This window comes from Artibeus jamaicensis, unplaced genomic scaffold, assembly GCF_021234435.1.
Source record: "Artibeus jamaicensis isolate MK-2021 breed Jamaican fruit bat unplaced genomic scaffold, CSHL_Jam_final contig_700, whole genome shotgun sequence".
Lineage (NCBI taxonomy): Eukaryota > Metazoa > Chordata > Mammalia > Chiroptera > Phyllostomidae > Artibeus > Artibeus jamaicensis.
Genome location: NW_026521930.1, coordinates 11,039,993 through 11,059,718, shown reverse-complemented (window position 1 = coordinate 11,059,718; position 19,726 = coordinate 11,039,993). Strand labels below are relative to the sequence as shown.

General features: G+C 39.8%; 1 protein-coding gene and 1 pseudogene across 1 annotated transcript; both read left to right on the top strand.

The window, feature by feature from the left end:
* The first annotated feature begins 5,217 nt into the window (after window positions 1–5,217).
* On the top strand, window positions 5,218–19,437 carry ZNF200 (zinc finger protein 200). The gene is made up of 5 exons (XM_037154673.2): window positions 5,218–5,334; window positions 6,042–6,366; window positions 6,983–7,074; window positions 7,403–7,526; window positions 17,372–19,437. Exons 2-5 carry the CDS (start codon window positions 6,120–6,122, stop codon window positions 18,061–18,063), a joined length of 1,155 nt encoding a protein of 384 aa, XP_037010568.2. The 5' UTR covers window positions 5,218–5,334; window positions 6,042–6,119; the 3' UTR covers window positions 18,064–19,437.
* LOC128628347 (ras-related protein Rab-11B-like) lies at window positions 12,597–15,366 on the top strand (annotated as a pseudogene).
* Window positions 19,438–19,726: the final 289 nt, after the last annotated feature.

Genomic DNA, 19,726 nt, shown 5'->3' with positions numbered 1-19,726 from the left:
TCCAGTGGGTAGCCAGGTGCCTCACTGAATGCCCTATACTTTTTGTCTTTCTTCCAACTCCCAACCTTGTATCTTGAACTCATACACTCAACAGTTATTATTGTACATATACTGGGTTCTGGGTGCTTTGGGAAATATAATAAATCAGAAAATAGTCTGTGTGCCCCAGGAGCTAATGGAGTAGTAGTCAAAGTAAGCTAGGTGCTTAAATAGAAGTAAACCAAGGGTGAAAAAAGAAAACACGTGTAATGATGACATGCCATTTTTTCTTCAGAGTACAAAGTGCATGGCTATTGCTCAATAAATCCTTCTATGCATTAATACCCTAAGAGGTTCCTGAGACAGAGATCCCACTCTCATTTCCCCCAGGACCCCATGGCAAGGACATGCCCCCTCAGTTTATTCTCCCGTTTTGAGGATTTGGGAATTCTAGATTTTAAAAAAAAGCAGAGTATCTTGCTATAACTTGTTTTTTGTACTTGGAATAGTAAACTATGGTTCTTAAAGAGCACTGGTTAGACCTGATAAACTGATTAGAAAATTTTATAATAATTCCATTTGTTGTCACTCAATGATCACTGTGAGATTCCACTTCCCTACTGAACACTGAGAGAGAGATGGGGCTACTGTGGTGGGAAAACATTTGACATACATTCCAAATGTCCAGTTATTCTGTCCTGATCTATACCTGAAACTCTGTGGGCCTGTGGAATATTAGGTGCTCTAGTTCTCAGATGTCCCCTCTATCATCCCCCATTAGATAGATACAAAGAGAAAGGATGTAAGAAAAAAAATAATTAAGATTAAACTCTAAACTCTTCCTACACCAACTCCTCTTTCTGTATCTTCACACTAGAGCCTAGATTGGACTCCAGTTCTCCATGGTCTGACCAGAGCACAAAACACATGTTTTGCTGTCTTTGTGGTGCTTTGGTCTATGTGAATAATCCACATGCTGACACAATTCATGTGCCCTATTTGCTCAGCTGTTCCCTATGGTTGGTCATTTGTTACTTCCAATTATTCCTGCCCTTTTCAAGATCAGCTTCGTGTTTATTTTCCATCACCTCACTATACACTTATTTCTTTTTCTCCTGTTATTCTTAAAAATAGTTCTAGAATGTGAACTGTTTGATAACATTTGCTACAATGGCCATATAATCCTCCAGAAAGATTTAAAACATTTCATGCCCAAAGCAATGTCTGACATTATTTTTTTGCTGGTTTAATAGAGATATGATAAGGTTTTACCTATGTTTTATTTCATTACCATTTATGAGGCAGTGAATTTTTCCAAGTGAATTTCTACTTTTTACTTCATTCTGTAGAAATGGTACAGCTCCTCCTGGCTGGTGTAGCTCAGTGGATTGAGCACAGGCCCGAGAACCAGACAATCATGGTTCGATTCCCAGTCAGGGCACATGCCTGGGTTGCAGGCCAGTTCCCAGCAGGGAACACATGAGAAGCAACCATACATTGATGTTTCTGCCCCTCTCTCCTTCCCTTCCTCTCTAAAGATAAATAAATAAAATATTTTTAAAAGAAATGGTACAGGTCCTTTGGCTATTTACTTGTAGAATCTAAATATTGAACTTTTTTGTTGGTAGTATGTTCTTCATAAATATTTTACATACTAAATATTTGTATCCGTAAGATGAAATTTTCCCTGTCTGGTGTTTTTTAATTGTGATATATTTCACATACCATAAGATGCACCCTTTGAAAGTGTATAGGACTTCCGCAAGATTGGCAAAGTAGGTGAAGGCTGTGCTTGCCTTTTCCCACAACTACATCAAAACTACAACTAAATTATAGAACCACCACCGTTGAGAACCATCTGAAAACTAGCTAAATGAAACTCCTAAACTAAGGATATAAAAAAAGAAGCCACACCAAGATTGGTAGGAGGGGCAAAGATACAAAATGGGCTGTGGAGGTGCCTGCTGAGGATCCAGGAAATCCAGCCCTATACCAGGCTCCCCAGCCCAGACCACCAGTGCTAAGAAAAAAATTCTCCAAAACACCTGGCTGTGGAAATGAGTAGGGATTCTGTCTGGGTGACATGCAGGGCTGCTGTTGTCTCAGGTGTTCCTCTTCAAAGGCTTGTTCACAGACTTACTCACTGACATACTCAACTTGCTCTGACTCCAGCTCCAGGGAAGCAGCTCAAAAAGTGCCAGGGAGAAACAGGGCAAAACTGAATTGTCTGGCTTCAGGGCAAGGATGGGAAGAGCAGCTCCCTCTGGGACCATACTGCTGGCAAGTTTGTTCCTTTGTTGAGCCCTCTCCCCACATAGCCAGCAGGAGCAGACTGGTACCAAATCTCAGTATCCATCAATATCATCCCACTCTGGTGATTCCCTAAAACCCACCCAACCTAACTCAAACACTAACCCAAACCTCTCTCAGTGGCTATTCCTAACAAGATGCCAATCTTGACTCATACTGGGGACTCTCCTAAAATCTCTAAAAGGTCCACAAACCCAGACAAGCAGCAGCTGGCCTCAGCATGCCCTCTACCTCTTGCTAAATGGTCCTGGGACCAGCAGCAGTAGGCCTTGGTTTGCACCACAGACTCTCTCAGGTGAGAGAGAGTCCAGCACAGGAAACTATCTAATGCAGATCACATTGTCACTCCTACCACTTGTCCCCAGACCAGGCACAGGTAGTGGCTGACCTGGGCCTACAGAGAAGCCCCCCACCCAAAAGGCCCTAGAACCAACACATCTGGTGGCTGGCTTCGGATTACACCAGAGCACTACCCAATTAGTTCCACAAATAACATACCCAAGCTGTTGACTCAGAAGGCACCACAGTCCCAGTATAGTGTATAACACTCTATGGGGTCAATCTCTGCACCACAGCTCATCCACTGTAATCACATCCAGTACCTTCAGTCACTCAGCCTGAGGGTCAATCCCACCCACTGGCTTGCCAGCAGCAATCAAGATTCAACAATAGGAGAACACACAAAACTGACACCAGGGACACCCCAGAAAACCCAGCTCAGACATTTTATCTCATGTTGAACTTTCAAATTTTACAATAAGATACACGTCAGCTGCTCCATTTTGCAAAATGAACTACGTATTTTGCTGCATGTAATGTGCACTTTTTTGCCCAAATTTTTTAGGGAAAAATAAGGATGCGCATTATACATGGGTAGTACTAATTTGTTACCAGTAAATAAAATTTCTTGTACCTTGTACCTGTTCTCATGTCTTATAATTATTTGTTACAAAAAATTTTCTCATACCATATGTTCAAAAATAAATGCTAAAATTCCCTTATAATACAAAAACAAATATCTATAAATAAATAAATAATTGAATTTTAAAAATTAAAACAAAAGATTTTTTTCCTGAAAATTTGAGCCAAAAACATGGGTGCATATTATATATGGCAAAATATGGTAAACTCTTTGTTGCTTTTATTGAAGTGACATTAATTAATAAAATTATGTATGTTTTGGGTATACAATTCTACAATACATCATCTGTATACTACATAGTGTGTTTACCACCCTAAGTCAAGTCTCCTTCCATCACCATTTATCCCTCCTTTACCCTTTTCTACCACTCTCCTAAACACTTCTTTGATTCCAACAACTGGATGAAAATTTTTTAGTGATTTTCATTAATACTGTTTTTAAAGTTAACACTGATATATACTTTAAGACATCTCAGTTTTTCATTTTGCTTCAATATTAAACTTAATGTTCTCTTAAGTGTACTTTCATTTGTTATTAAATACCATTTTTTGTGTGTAGTCTAAGGACAGGAGTCTTACTTTTTTCCCCCCCAAAAAACAGTTATTGCTAGCACCATCTATTTCACACTATGTTGAAATGCTGCCCTTTCATATAGGTCCTCATATATTCAGATCAATTTTGGCACTTACTACTCTTCTCTACTATTCTATTTACTCACTCTTAGTTCGAACTGTATTGCTTTTTTAAAAAGACTTTATTTTTAAAGAGGGGAAGGGAGGGAGAAAGGGGGAGGGGAATGATGTGCAAGAGATACATCCATCGGTAGCCTCTCACATTCCACCAACTGCGGACCTGGCTAGTAACCTAGGCATGTGACCTGACTGGGAATCCAACTGGTGGTGACCTTTCGTTTTGCAGGCCGGCACCCAATCCACTGAGTCACACCAGCCAGGGCTAAAACTATACTGCTTTGACTAAAGGAGGGGAGGTTGCTGTTGTTTTTTGTTTTCCCTTTTTTTAGTAATTCTGATGTCTTGAAAGGTATTCTTAAAAAAAAAAATTTTTTTTTGGTACCACACAGTTTTGATACTAGTCTCTCTATAACTTATTTTAAACTATGGTTAAGTGCGTCACCTGTTGTTAGGGTTAAGAAAAGAAATTCATTTACATTCTGACTTTTGTCATCCAGCTGATACTGATGTTACGCAAAGAAGTACGGCAATATTTGGGGCTATCCCAACCCTGATCAATGTATGGGAACCGCCTATGGGAACTATGCAAAGAGAAAAGACGCTGTTAGGCGTAAGAGGCTGAAATTGAGGATGGAAACAGCAACGGTCCAAAAACTACTATGATTTCTTAGAAAGATGGCCAGAACAGTGTTGAACATGGCAGGCGGTGACAACTGTAACAAGCGCCAGAGCCCGAGGCCCTGAAACACTACCCACTTCCAGTCTCCGTAAAGAGACCCACCCCGGATGCTGGACCCACCAGCATGCTTGGACCCACCCCGGATGCTGGAACAGCACCTGCGGCGGGCACGCGCAAACCTTCCGGTCCCCACTTACAACCCGCTTCCGGTCAAGCTACCACTCGACCCAGCACCAACGGTTGTGCCCGGCGCCCTCCCATTGGCTGGTTGAAGCTGAACTACAATTCCCAGCAAGACCTAGAGTCAGCCCGTACCTGGAGTGGTGCCAGACCGTCGTGGCTGACTCGAGCCAGCCCTCTGCTTTCTGTCTTCCAAGTAGAACCAAAGAGAGAGCGGTTGCCTCCAGCCTCGCCTCCCTTTGGTCCTGAGAGTTCCGCTGGTCGGCCTCAAGGCTTGTTTCAACTACACACTGCCTGCTCCTAGCAGGGAGACCCGGTTATCGCACCGGAAACGAGTCACCGGGTGTGACGTCACGGGTGCCGGTGTGGGTGGGGCCTCCCAGAAGACACCGCGTCCCTGCCGTCTTCCATAACTGACGGCTTGGTCCACCAATAGTGTTCGGCGGCCTGTCAGGACACTCCCAAGGGCGAGGGAGGGTTCGATCTCTCGCGCCTAGTTTCCCGGTCTCTCCTAGACCTTGGGTGTCTGGGTTGTTCTCAGCAAACGGTGAGGGTGGCAGAGCTTCAGGAAGGTGAGGTGCTCGGTAAAGGCGGGAACCAGGCTTGAGGCGGTCTCTGGGGAGAGGAGCGTGGTCCGTTGTTCGAGGAGCCTGACCGGATAGGGAGCTAGGAGCGAGCCCCAGGCAACGCCCAGTCTGGGCTTTGCGCTGAAGGCAGCCCTTGACCGGTGGGAGAGGTTCTGAGTGCCAGGACCGGTGGGTCCTACTAGGCTGTCCCCTTCCGCTTTCACCACAGTTTTCTCAGAGTAAAGGAGTAAGCGGGCCATGTGTGGACACTTAATACGATCTTGAGTTCGCTCTTTGATCCATCAGCTGTTCCCCGAGGGGACAGATTCAGTGGCCAAGCTGACTGATGCCCTTGGTATTGGCCCCCAGATTTTCTTGGAGTCTTTTAGCCACTGCTCTACCACCATGAGTTACAGCTCTTCCCAGTGGAGTTTGCACTTTATATTTCTTAGGCGAATGGCCCTTGATATTTTGCCGGTTGCCTTTTCTCCCTTCCATGTGGTCCTTGCGGTTTGGACATCCTTTGGCTCTCATTCTCAAGATCTTCTTTCAGGCCTTGCTAAGATTATTCATTTCCGTTACGAGTTCTCTACCCCAGCTTATCTTTGCTTTCTGACTTGTAGCTCATGTGGTGTAACTATCCAAGCTACATTTTGAAGTGTAGGCATGCCCTGCCTGACTTTGTGGGTAACGCATTATTCTCTTGTCTGCAGCTTTCTGGCGGATTTCCTTCAGTAAGAGGTGGCTTTTGAAACTGCAGATACGAGTGTGGTGTGTGATTTAAAGGCACGATGGCGGCGAAAGTGTTCCCTATGCCCCCAAAGCCAAAGCAGTCTTTTATACTGAGAGTTCCTCCAAACTCCAAGCTAGGCCAAGACCTACTTCGAGATGCTAGTAATGGGCCCAAGACCATCCACCAGCTGGTTCTGGAGCACTTCCTCACCTTTTTGCCCAAGCCAGGACTAGCCCAGCCCAGTCAGAAAATCAAAGAGACCTTGGTTATTATGAAGGATGTGAGCTCAGACTTTCAGAACCGAGGTAAGAACGCGTTTCTGTTTCACTAGTAGAGGCTGGTACTGGGGCTGAGATAGAGTTCTGTGCTAGTAACAAATTCCAGTTAGAATGTTGGGTTTTGAGAAAAGTTGATTCTAGTAAGTAAACATGTTGGGAAGAGGGAGTACTTTTTTTTCAAGCTGGAGCTTGAGTAGTTTGCTGAGTATGAGTAAGGCCTTAGAATAAAGAGTGTGTGTCTTTAGTGTCAATTTTCCAGAGACATGCTGGGGGGTAGGGGATATCATTTTAGGATAAATAATATGTGGGTGAATTATTGAAGTGATTTCAGTTTATGTGGCATTTTGAAAATTTTGTACTTGCTGTGGGGATCCTCAGATTTTTACCTCCCCCCACCTCCCCTTTAATAGTTATGGGAATTTTCAAAGGTACTTAAGGAAACATTTTTTTCATAGTGAGAAGACCTTATATAGATTCAAGATATTGTGGTTTATGGCTTGATCTCTAACTGGGCTCACAGGAGCAGAAAAAGCCATGAGGTGCCTGCTGAAGGCATGAGGGCAACTGGGCTTCAGGGTATGGGTAGAGTCTCCATATTAGAGTCACTGACTTTTCCAGTAACTACAGCTTCCTCTTTCCCCAGTGCAACCTCTTCCCTTAGTGAAGCTGCTGACCAGAGAAGGAATCCGGCAGAAACAGGAGACAGTATCTCTGTGTTTGAAATCTGAGCCTAAGGTGGGGTTTGATTTTCCCATTCACTGAGTGCATCACCTTCTGTGTTCTTGTTGTCCCTCCCTGTTTAGCCAATCTTTGCATAAAATCATACTCTTGGGAGTCGGGAAAGAGTGGGGCTTGTGTTTCACTGCCTTATTAGATGTTTTTCTTCTGCTTTTCCTCTGAGCCTGGCTTTTCTGTGAGCCTGGCTTTCCTGTCTGGCTGCATCTGTGTGGGATTTACAGATTCCTTTTACCATTCCTTCCTTTATCTTTGGGTCTCAGTCTTATCAACAGGGTGTCAAAGAAGTTTTGTTACTAAGAGGAAGAGGGGCCTATTGATCTTTCAGGAGCTGATGGTCTTTGAGGATTTGAATATATTTTACTCCCAAGAAGAATGTGTGAGCCTGGGTCCTACTCAACAGCCCACCTCAGAGAAGGAAGAAGACAATGTTGGGGAGATGATGTTAATGGGTAAGAAATTAAGTCTCTTGTGTGTTCAGATTGAATGTTATGGGAAAAGCATATTTTACTACTTCATCTCAGACTTGAGACACTATTCACAGCTAAGCAGATGTTTACATACACGTTTAATTTTTATTTTATCCTATGTAGCAGAGTCTGCTCCACCTGTGGATGACCATTTTCCCTGAATCTTGGGGGCAGCAAGGGCAGAGGGAATTTCTCTTGGTATGCAAGAACTATAGCCTAATATCAAACATTCAGACAGATAGAAAATGCAGGCAGACTATTTCTGAATCCATTTTCTGGGTCCAGTACTATTTTCTCATTAGGTATATTTTAAATTAATGTTTTTATTGGACACATGACAAACTTTAAGTCTTTCTCTCCCCTTGATGTTCAATAGCCATGAAGCCTGCTAGTATAAATGAAAATATATCCAACTATTGATGGACATAACGTCTAGTACTTATTAAGCACTTTTATGTCTTTATGTGCCAAACACTAAATCTAAGTACTTTGCATGCATTTATAATCTCATAATTCTCATAATTGTACTTTGGGGTATAAGAGTTGTTACTATTTTACAGATGATGAAACTGTGGCAGAGAAAAGTTAAGGTATTTTCTAAAGGTCACACAGCAGTAGGTAGTGGAGCAGGGATTTGGACTCTGGGAATCTTACATCACATCTTGTAGTCTGGGCTTAGAGTTTTCCTGCCTCCTTGCTGAATTTGTTATAATTTTGTCAATGAATTTTCTATATGGTTGGTGAAGGGAGGAGTCTTCATTTGTGCTTATTTCCTACTATGGTTAACAAGTATCTTCAGTGCTACATATGAACTCATCTGGCAGCAGCTTAATCTTGGAGATGCTTCAGCTTTTCTCCAGAAGTACACTGTTACTGTACAGTCAGGAGCCTTCAGAAATTGTTTTGATGAGTGCCTAATACTTTTTACCTTGATTTCAAGGCTGTTTGCTTCTGGGGCAGGCTTTGAGGAGAAAGTGGGCTTTGTGAATGGCCTGGGGTGACAAAAATCTATAATAACTATTGAACTCTTCAGTTTTCTTACACAGTATGATGATCAGGGTAGTACTACTTAATGGGCCAGGTTAATTTCCCACAGTTGTCCTGTTATATTTTCTTTATTTTAGGGAAAAATATAAAGAAATAAGATTTACTACACAAGTTTTGCCTGAGTGTTGGGCAAAGCTAACATTCATTTTGGGTGACTGGTTGGTGGGTATGTTGCCAACACCAGCAGCACTTTGACCATGAACCTTGAGACCTGGAGACACAAAGCTCACCCTCCCTTTCCTCACTCATATCCTGAAACTAATGAGTTAGAGTCAAACAATAAATAGCAAAGTATGAACAATTTTTAAAAGCACTAAGAGTCATTCACCAATATTTAGTAAACTCCACCTGTTTTGCTCATGCAAAGTTGGGTTCTAGAGTTGATTAAAAAGATATGTACTGCTCCATTACTGCCCTCTAGGTGTTTATGGTTTGTTTTGTAAGTCATTCACATAAAAAGATAAACAGTGTGAAACTGTTATAAAGATATATGATGGGGCTGAGGCAGGATTTGGACCAAGAACAGAGTTTAGAAGAAGTTGGATTTTATTTCAGTAGTAGGAAGTAAAATGAGATTATCCTCTGTGTACTTGGACATTGAGGATTGGAAGTCAGGTGTAAGGACATAAAGATTTGGGAGTCATCAGTATACGGCTGATGTTGAAATAGTAATTCTTGGTCGGTTTGCAAAGGGAAAAAATGTAAGAGACTGAACTTCGTGGAGACAGATCAAAAAAGCTCTTGTTAGAGGAGGACAGAATGTGTGTCTCCGCTCAAGTGAGTAACGTGGAAATGTAGAACACTTAAATTTTCAATAAGATGGTTCTTACGGTTTTATCTACCTCTACTGTGGTAAGAGAATATATCTTTACAAGATTGATGCACATCAACTATATGCCTTGCAACAAAGAAAGACTCAGTGGATTCCAAAGAATAGAAATAACAGAATAGAATCTATCTAGTACAACTGAAAGTTAATAATAAAATCGGGGGGGGGGGTCCTAACTGGAAATTTTAAAAACAAGTAACTTTGAGTCAAAGGGGAAATACAATTAAAATTACACAATTTTTCCAGAAACACTGTGTATCACAATCTATGTTATAACCTAAAGTAATACTCAAAGACAGTTTATAGCTGTAAAACATGTATATTAACATAGAAAAATGAAATTAATTAAGCCTCTAACTTGAAGTTAGGAAAACAAGATAAAGGAAAAGAAAGTAATAAATTAGAAAAGATAATAAGTTAAAAGAGGAACTAATAAATAGATTTTAAAACAAATCAATTTCTACCGAGCAAATTGAAAGATTCAAAAACTAGCTCCCCATTCAAGAAAAAGGACCAGCCTCAGCGTCACAGAAAATTCTTGTAAATCCTTAAAAATTAGACAATTGAAATGCTATGAAGAATTTCAGAGTACAGAAATAAAGAACTTCCAAATTATTTAATGAATTTAGTGTTACAAAGATACACAACCTGATAAAAATGTGACCAAAGAAGATTTATTCCAGAAATGCAAAATTGACCTAATGCTAAAAAGTCTGTTAATAAAATCTATTGTTTAATAAAAATTAATATCTAAGATCATTTTCATAGTTACTGAAAAGGTATTTGACAAAATACAAACCCCTTCTTCATAAGAACACTTAACAAAATAGTAATTAGAGAATATTTCCTTACTGGGGTACTTATATATTCAGTCAGCATCATCTTTTTTTTTTTTTTCTTTTGTTGGTTCCAGAGAGAGGGGAAAGAGGGAGAAAAACATCAATGTGAGAGAGAAACATCAGTTAGTTGCCTCTTGCATGCGCTGTGACTGGGAATTGAATACACAACGTTTCAGTTTGCAGGACAATACCCAACCAGCCAAGCCAAGGCTGTCAGCATCATCTTCATGGGAAATACTGTGAGGTATTCCCAGTAAAATGAGGAGATAAAACAATAAAGCCCACTATCATAACTTCAGTATTTAATATTGTATTTTGGGTATTAACCAGTACAGTTAAATGAAAAAGAAATTAGATAAGAATAAGAATTTAAGAGAAAGGAAAAAGTGTATCTACTTGCATGTGATGTAATTGTATAGCTGGAAAAACATAGAGAATATCTGAAAACTTACAACAAATAATAAGCATTTAGTATGGCAATGGGATGTTAAATAGTACAGTATATGTGTACTCTAGTTTCTCTTCAGATTGTATAGATCTTTCACCTTTTACAGTATATGGAAATCATTAGCTTTCATATATGCAAACAATCATTTAGAATATATCAGAACAAAAAAGATTAAACACCTAGAAATAAACTTTAGAAATGTGCAAAAATTATGAGAAAAACCTTAAAACACTTCTGAAGAACACAGAAGTAGACTTAAATGAATGAAAAGAAACACCATGTTCTTGGCTAGGGAGATTTAAAATAACAAGGTCAGGCTCTGGTTGGCGTAGCTCAGTAGACTGAGCGCAGACTGGGAACCAAAGGGTCACCAGTTTGATTCCCAGTCAGGGTACATGCCTGGGTTGCAGGCCAGGTCCCAAGTGCGGGGCACTCAAGAGGCAACCACACACTGATGTTTCTCTCCCTCTCTTTCTCCCTCCCTTTCCCTCTCTCTTAAATAAATAAAATCTTTTAAAAAAAAGGGTCAGTTCTCCCCAAGTTGATTCATGAATTCAATGTAATATTTTCAACAATACCAATAGGATTTGCCCCCTGGAATCAGACAATCTGATACTAAATTGAAATGGAAAAATAAGTCAAGTAACCAGGAAAGTTGAAAAGAAGAAGAGTGGGATAGGAAGGGTTCTGGCCCTGTCAGGTGTTAAAGCAGCCTCTAAATTTAAATCCTGTGTAATAAAAATAGTGTAGTATTGACATTTGACTAGAGAGACGAGTGGAGTGGAATAAAGGGTTCGGCTATATCCTCAAATACACTGGGGGTATAGTTTGTAGTAAAGGCAAAATCTTCAGACAACGAGGTAAAGAGGGACTTTTTTTTTTTTAAGATTTTATTTATTTATCTTGGGGAAGGGAAGGAGAGAAGGAGAGAAATATCAGTGTATGGTTGCCTCTCATGAGTCCTCTGCTGGGGACTGGCTTGCAGCCTAGGCATGTGCCCTGACTGGGAATCGAACCTCGATCGTGTGGTTCACCGGCCTGCACTCAATCCACTGAGCTACACCAGCCAGGGCAAGAGGGATTTTTTGATAAAAGGTCGTGGCACAACTTAGTAGCGGTTTGGTGAATCATATATTACTTTGCACACCAAGAAAAAGTCCAAATGGATAGCAGATATTAAGTGTTTAAAAGAAAACCTTAAAAGCATAATTAGAAGACATGGATGAGTTCCTTTTATAACCATGGGATAGGAAGGCTTTTCTAGTTAAGGCTCAAAAATTCAGAAGTGTTGAAAGAAAAGATTAATAAATTAAATACATAAGTAAATAAATATGTTAAAGTAATAACATTAACATAACATATTTAACATTATTATAAATAAATAATTATGTTAAAATAATAACATTGGGATATTTATACCTTTTAATAGACAAAAGCCTACTCTTCCTAATTCTAATTCATAAAGAACTTCTAGAAGTAAAGAAAAGAAAGCCCAAAAGATTTACTTAGAAATACAAATTACTCTTAATAACATGAAAGTATGTGTAGCCCTAATCATAATTAGAAATTCAAATTAACCTCTACTGAATTACCATTTTTTTTAAAGATTTTATTTAGTTATTTTTAGAGGGAGAAGGAGAGGGAGAGAAACATCAGTGTGTGGTTGTCTCTCATGCTCTCTACTGGGGACCTGGCCTACAACCCAGGCCTGCGCATCCTCACTGGGAGTCAAACTAGTAACCCTTTGGTTTGCAGTCTGGCACTCAGTCCATTAAACCACACCAGCCAGGGCTGAGTTACCATTTTTTAAAATCATATGTATATAAATCAGTACCATAACAACACCTTGATAGTGAGGTTATTGGGAGATGCCTGTATTGCTAGTAGACATGCAGAATAGTACAGTCCCCATGTATGGGGATCTGTAATTACTCATATTACAGAGGCATTAGCCCTTTGATTCAGCATTCCTACTTCTGGGAATCTGACCTACAGGCAATTGGAACAGCACACACTCAAAATAATGTACAAACAGTTATTCATTGTGGTACTGCTTATGAAAACACAGGACTGAAAACAATTCAGGTATCTCTGTAGGTTTGAATATGGTATGTCTACACATCATACCAGGATAATCTCTATGCACTGGCATATAGTGATTGAGATAAAACAAGCAGAAATATACATAATATACTACCTCTTATATAAGAAAAGTAGAAAAAAATGTGTTGCCTAAAGAAACAATGGAATACTAAGAAACTGATAAAAACTGATACCTGTCTTGGGGATGAGTAGAATGGACAGGCACAGGGATTAGATTAGTACTTCTCATTGTGTACCTTTTCATATGTTTTGATTTTTGAGCAATGTAAATGTTAATACATTAAAGAAAAGTCATATAAATATCAATAAATTGCCTTCAAAACATATTTAGCTCTTTATATATAACCAAATACTTATAATCATTCATAAAACACTGATGGTAATACCTTAAAACTGAGAACAAAATAAAGAAACTTTCTAAAACCTAGATAATACCGTTATCTAGGTTTTCTAAAACAAGAAGATAAGAAAAAAGAATTAAGAAAAAACAGGAGCCCTCACAGGTGTGGCTCACTTAGTTGGGTGTCACACTGCAAAATGCAAGGTCACCAGTTCAGTCCCTGATTGGGGTGTGTACAAGAGGCAACCAATGGATGTTTCTCTCTCCCATACATGTTTCTCTCCCTTTCTCCCTTTCTTCTCCCTCTAAAAATAAGTAAAACCTTTTCAAAAAAGAAGGAAAAAAAATACTGGAAAGGGAGGGAACCCTTTTTATACTTAGTACAAACTTTGATTTGCACTTAGAAAACCTGAAAGGATCAACTAAAAATTACATCTGATAGTTTCAAAGTAAGTAGATAGTAGATGAATATATGACTATTGGATAGCATTCTAAAATCAATGAAAGCTCTCAATTCAGAGTGTGTATAAAATAGGAATAAACTAGAGATGTTTATTGGTAAATGTAAGATTGTTCAATATTGGAGAGACATGAATCTAAATGGGAAAACTAAAATCATGTAAAGATAACTGCCTTCCAAATTTGTCTATACTGTATTTAGAGTCAGAGTCAAAATTTTTTAAAAGGTAGAAGTGGATGTTATTGCTGCTTTTACCAATATTAGACATGTTACAAACAAAAGTGTGATATTAAATTCCAAATGGGGGTATCTGTGGTGGATCTGTGGAGTCACAGATCTTGCCGGAAGTGCCAAGGCAGTGGGGACTGGGAACAAGTATGACTGTCAATTCAAAACAATGCTCATCTGGGACTCAGGTGTGGAAAAGAGCAACCTACTGTCCTATTTCACCCACAAGAAGCTCAGCCTGGAGAGCAAGAGCACCACTGGCATGGAGTTTGCCACCCACAGCATGTAGGTGGATGGCAAGATGGTTAAGGGGCAGATCTGGAACACTGCCAAATCGGCACAGCTGTGCCATCACCTCTGCTTACTGCCATGGCCCATTGGGTGTGCTGCTGGTGTATGACATCACCAAGCACGTGACAGGAGAACATGGAGCACTGCCTGAAGGAGGTGTGGGACCATGCTGACAGAGATGTCATCTCGTTGGTGGGCAACAAGAGCAACTTGCACCACCTGTGGCCTGTGTCTTCTGATGAGGCTTGTGCCTTCACAGAGAATAACTTGTCCTTTATGGAGACCTCAGTCTTGGACGCCATTAACATAAAGAAGGCTTTGAAGAACATCCTCACAGAGATCTACCACACTGTGTCATAGAAGCAGATTGCAGACTGTACTGCCACTACCAGCAGACAGAAACTGAAGAGTCTACAGCACTGCCAGAACCTATAACTACCCCTACCTTGTCCAAATGTGCGTGCACATCTTCATCCTTTTCCTACCCCTCACCATGATATCCTCCATGACCCAACCTTCTCTGTCCCTCTAACTGGCTCCCACCCTTCCATTGAGCTGTGCACAGTCAGCTGAGGCTTAGGAAGAACAAAAGTAAAGCAGTACCTCCTGTACTCCCCAGGAAAGTTCGAAGCCCTGCTGCTACACTGCCCTTGGGTGCCAGTGGGCCTCTGGCCAGGGGGCAGGGAGGGTGGCAGGATGGACAGGGCCAGCCAGAGGCAAGAGGATGGGCACATGTAGCAAGCCTCTTTAGTTTTCCACAGCAGACTACAAGGAGCGATTACCTCCCTTCCTCTCTGGCAAGTTGTCTCAGCTGGCCCTGGCCCCTACCTAGAACTCCCGTGTGGGCTCAAGCCTGAAAAGCAGGTAACGTGGGGCAGGACAGACAGAGGCCCTAGCACCCTACTCCTCATGCACGGCCAGCATTGGCACACTGGCTTCTCCCAAGCATGCGTGAGTCCAGCTCCTGCCTATAGATTTATTCTGGAGAAAACAACCCCTTTCCTTTCTCTGTTCAGTGTATTCTACACCTCTCCCTATGCCCTTTTCTCTGTCTAGTCAAGAACATGTTTGAAAGTGAAACAATATCTCAGTGTTTTCTGTTACGTGCTCCTGTAGTGTTTGTTTTTTGTGATTGCAGAGAAACAAATTTTTTTTTAATATTTTATTTCTTTATTTTCAGAGAGAGGGGAAAGGAAGGAGAGAGGGAGAGAAATATCAATGTGTGGTTGCCTCTCATGTGTCTCCCACTGGGAACTGGCCTGCAACCCAGGCATGTGCCCTGACTGGGAATCGAACCGGTGATCGTTTGCTTCACAGGCCCATGCTCAATTCACTGAGCTACACCAGCCAGGGCCACATTTTTTATTCATTGATTTTTTTTAAAAAAACCTCTGAATGTATGAATTAACTATAAAAAGAAATCATTAAAAATGGCCAGAAAACACAATAGAAGTTGATCAGGTTTTGAAAAAGTGGGGTTTTTTTTCTCGTTTTAAGTCGTGGAGCTTAATTATAGAAGAAGACTTCAATTAAAAAATATTTCACAAGCCCTTGCTGGTGTAGCTCAGTGGATTGAATATGGGCCTGTGAACCAAGGGGTCACTAGTTTGATTCCCAGTCAGATCACAGGCCTGAGTTGCGGGCCAGGTCCCCAGTAGAGGGCATGTGGGAGGCAACCACATATTGATGTTTCTCTCCCTCTTTCTCCCTTTTTTCCACTCTCTAAAAGTAAATAAGTAAGTAAGTAAATAAATAAATCTTTTAAAAAATATTTAATGAGTAATGATTGACAAAGATTTAGAATTTGTAATATATAAAATTTCTTTAAATTTATAAAAGTTTCAGTCCAATAGTTTGCAGTAAAGTGCAAAATAGAACTACAGTGAAAAGCCATTTTATTCCTATTAAATATTTTTACATGATATTTAATGCTGGCAAGAATTACCCCCATGTAGATGGTTGTATTGAAATGGGTATAGCTTCTTTGGAAAGCATTATGGCAATTCATATTAAGAGTTGTGATCGCCCCGGCTGGTGTAGCTCAGTGGACTGAGCACGGGCCTGCAAACCAAAAGATGGCGGTTCGATTCCCAGTCAGGGCACATGCCTGGGTTACAGGCCAGTCCCCAGCAGGGGATGCATGAGAGGCAACCATGCATTGTATTTCTCTCCCTCTCTCCTTCCTTTCCCCTCTAAAGATAAATAAATAAAATCTTATTTTAAAAAGTTGTGATGAAAATTGGCATAAGCTTTGACCCAGCATTTTCATTTTCCTAAGAGAATAATTTTAAAATAAATAGAAAAATTGTGTTAGTGGGAAACTGCTAAATTCAGCAGAGATTCACATTCCAGCCTCAGGATGAGCCACATACCTAAGTGGCTGATACAACCCTTTATTTTTAGTAAGTTGCCCAAAGTTTAGGGGTCCTGCCTGTTTACAACATACTTTTTTCCCCACGTTGTCACCTAGTCTTTATCATCTTATACATTTTGGGATGATGTATAATATAAATACAGAAAAATGTACAAATTATAAGTGTAAAACTCAGATTTTCACAAAATGTACACATTTGTCAGACTACCACCCAAAATTAACTGTTCCTAGCACCACAGAAATTCCTCTTGTGGCCCCTGCCCAGTTACTACTTCCCTTCCGACCCTCAAAAGACTGCTAATGACTTTGACCATAGTTTTGTTACATTGGTCATAGTGTTCACTTCAATGCCCGAATAATCATCTGTGTGAATATGTTACAGCTTTTCTATTTTAGGGCTTTTTAATTGTTTGTAGTTTTTCACTATGTATAGGATATTGTGTAATATTACAATATTGCAATATTTAATGTAGTGAGAACCTAGAAGTAACTCATCTTACCATTCACTAACTAGTCTAAAGATTATGAGTGTTACGGTTTTGTGTTTATGTCCTTCATCCCCTGGTACTTAGCTCAGTGCTCCACACAGAATATAAGCTCAATGTGAACTTAATGAATAAACAAACATACGAAGTCTTTCAGTATGGCCTCAGTTGTTCCATTTTTTTCATGTGCTTGCATTGGGGGTATAGAAAGATTTATTAGTCAGTCAGTAAGAGTAGAAAGGGAGTGTTGGTGGTGAGATTATCTGCCAGTTTCCAGATTTGTGATTTTCAAGGTTATTTCATGAGAAATCAGACTCATTTTCTTTTCCCCTCCTGGTGTCATATCCCTCAAAAGTTACTAAGTTCTTTTTTCCCCCCAACAGTTAATGATGACGATAATCCTGAGAATGAAGATCATAGAGAAAAGTCTTCAGATTGTGATGAAATTGATTATTCCATGGTCTCTGAGCAACCTCCAGATTGCCATAAAGAAAAAAGACTAAATACATCTATTCCAGCTGAAAGGAAAATGAGAAATCTTTTAGTTACCATTGAAAATGATACTCCACTAGAGGAGCTCTCAAAATTTGTGGATATCAATATTATTGAACTTACCCGAAATCGGAGAACAAGAAGATGGTACACTTGTCCACTGTGTGGGAAACAGTTTAATGAGAGTTCTTACCTTATTTCCCACCAGAGGACTCACACTGGAGAAAAACCCTATGACTGTAGTCACTGTGGGAAAAGCTTCAATCATAAAACCAACCTTAATAAACATGAGCGTATCCATACAGGAGAGAAACCTTATTCCTGTTCAAAGTGTGGGAAAAATTTTCGTCAAAATTCTCATCGTAGTCGCCATGAAGGAATCCATATAAGGAATAATGTATTTAAGTGTCCGGAATGTGGGAAAACCTTCCCAGAGAACAAAGAATTTGTGCTTCATCTGCAAAGTCACGTGGCTGAGAGGCCATACAGTTGCAAAAAATGTGGGAGAAGATTTGGTCGGCTGTCAAACTGCACTCGCCATGAAAAAACCCACTCAGCATGTAAGACGCAAAAGCAGAAGTAGGATCGGGAAAGGTCATGTGGTCCTGTCTCAACTTGAAATGGTTCATAAGGAATTCTGAATTTTTGGGCTGTCTGAAAAAAAAACAGATATGTGAAAACTTCATAATAGCCCAAATTGGATAAATATGCATCTTGCCTGAAGCCTCAGATTTTTAGGAAATTCACAGGGAAGAAAATATCCTCAAAGTCTATACCTCAGTTAGCATCCAGGCTTTTTGGACTAAGGAGCTTGCCTTTGTGAACTTATACAGCAATGTACATACAGGTCACAGATCCTTTTCCCACCACATAGGGATTCACGCTTGAGAAAAGATGAATAGTGGAAAGTGTTTTTCTGGACTGGTATGTTCCTGGAAGACCCAGACTACTGATTTGTTAAACCAATAGCTTCTATTAATGTGTTAACCCTCTTAAGAATACCCTGTTAAAAGCTTGAGTTTTGAAAGGGATTGTTTGCTTTGGAATATAGGAAAATATACTAATTGAATATCAAAGGCTTACTCTGTCATTTATAATCTAAACTATCAATTTCAGTAACATTTGCAACTTGTGAAAAGTGACTTACAAAAATCCTTTTCACAACATAATTTTAAAATGTCTACATTCTTACTATGCCTTGTTCAGCTAGTAATTGCTTAAACAGCTCTCTGATGCCTTTCCCTTGCCACAAAAGAAGTTTAGATTGCTCAGGTCCAGCCACCCAACCCCACTACTGAAAAAGCTCTTGAGAATCTTGTCCCTCTGCTGAGCCAAGACTTACTAGGAAGAAAACTCCAAGAGCCACAAAAGGAGGAAGAGCACATTGGCTTGGAACCAGAGTTGCTCAATATCTTGACCATAAGCTTAATTCCTCTCTAAGCGCAGTTTTTAGACCTTTGGCAATAGGTGGTCGCTACCTCACAAGCAAAGTTTTATTTTTAGAAATTGTTTCCAGTGACTAGCTCACATAGCCCCTCAAGAAACAGGATCCCAGTGTCTTCATTGTAGTAGATATTTGTTCTCTTTGGCCTCCTGATAATCTAGACTTTCCTGACCTGTCTTTCTTTGACCTTGACTCTCCCAGAGTCAAGGTCAGTGGTATCTTCCTGGGACCAATTCTGTGGTATGTGAGTTTAAGGATTGTTGATCAGTTTTATACTTTCTAGGTTTCCCAAGTTTTTACATTGGTATTTTGATTGGAATAAGTTGGCCCTCTAAACTATTTGAATAAAAACTTGTTAACTTTATAAATTTTGTCTCCCATTCAGAACTATATCTTTTCATTTATTAATTCCTGAGTAAATTCTTCTCATTTTTTATTGTAAATAGTTTTTATTATATTTTTATAATTATTGCTATTATATAGGAAAGTTATTTTAATTATGTATTTGTGAAACTAGCCACCTCATTGAATGTTCTTAATTTTCAATAATTTCAGTTTATTGTAATTTGTGGTTGAAAATTATACTGTTGAAAAAATTATACCATCTTCAAATAATAGTTTTGTTTCTTTTTGCCTATTTTTTGTTATTTTAAAACAGGTTGCTCTAAGCTTTGTTTTGGTACAAAACATTTTATGATATGGTACAGTCCTCACTTCTAATTTAAAAACAATAACAAAAACCAATACTTAAAGATCACGAAAAATTGTCCTTTATCAACTTCGTATTTCAAGCTTACAGTGC

Bases quoted from the DNA above. Each gene is read 5' to 3' on its own strand.
- ZNF200 (XM_037154673.2), top strand. From the start codon at position 6,120: ATGGCGGCGAAAGTGTTCCCTATGCCCCCAAAGCCAAAGCAGTCTTTT. The intron at 7,075-7,402 runs GTGGGGTTTGAT...TTGATCTTTCAG, and splicing joins GTTTGAAATCTGAGCCTAAG to GAGCTGATGGTCTTTGAGGA. The intron at 7,527-17,371 runs GTAAGAAATTAA...TCCCCCCAACAG, and splicing joins TGGGGAGATGATGTTAATGG to TTAATGATGACGATAATCCT.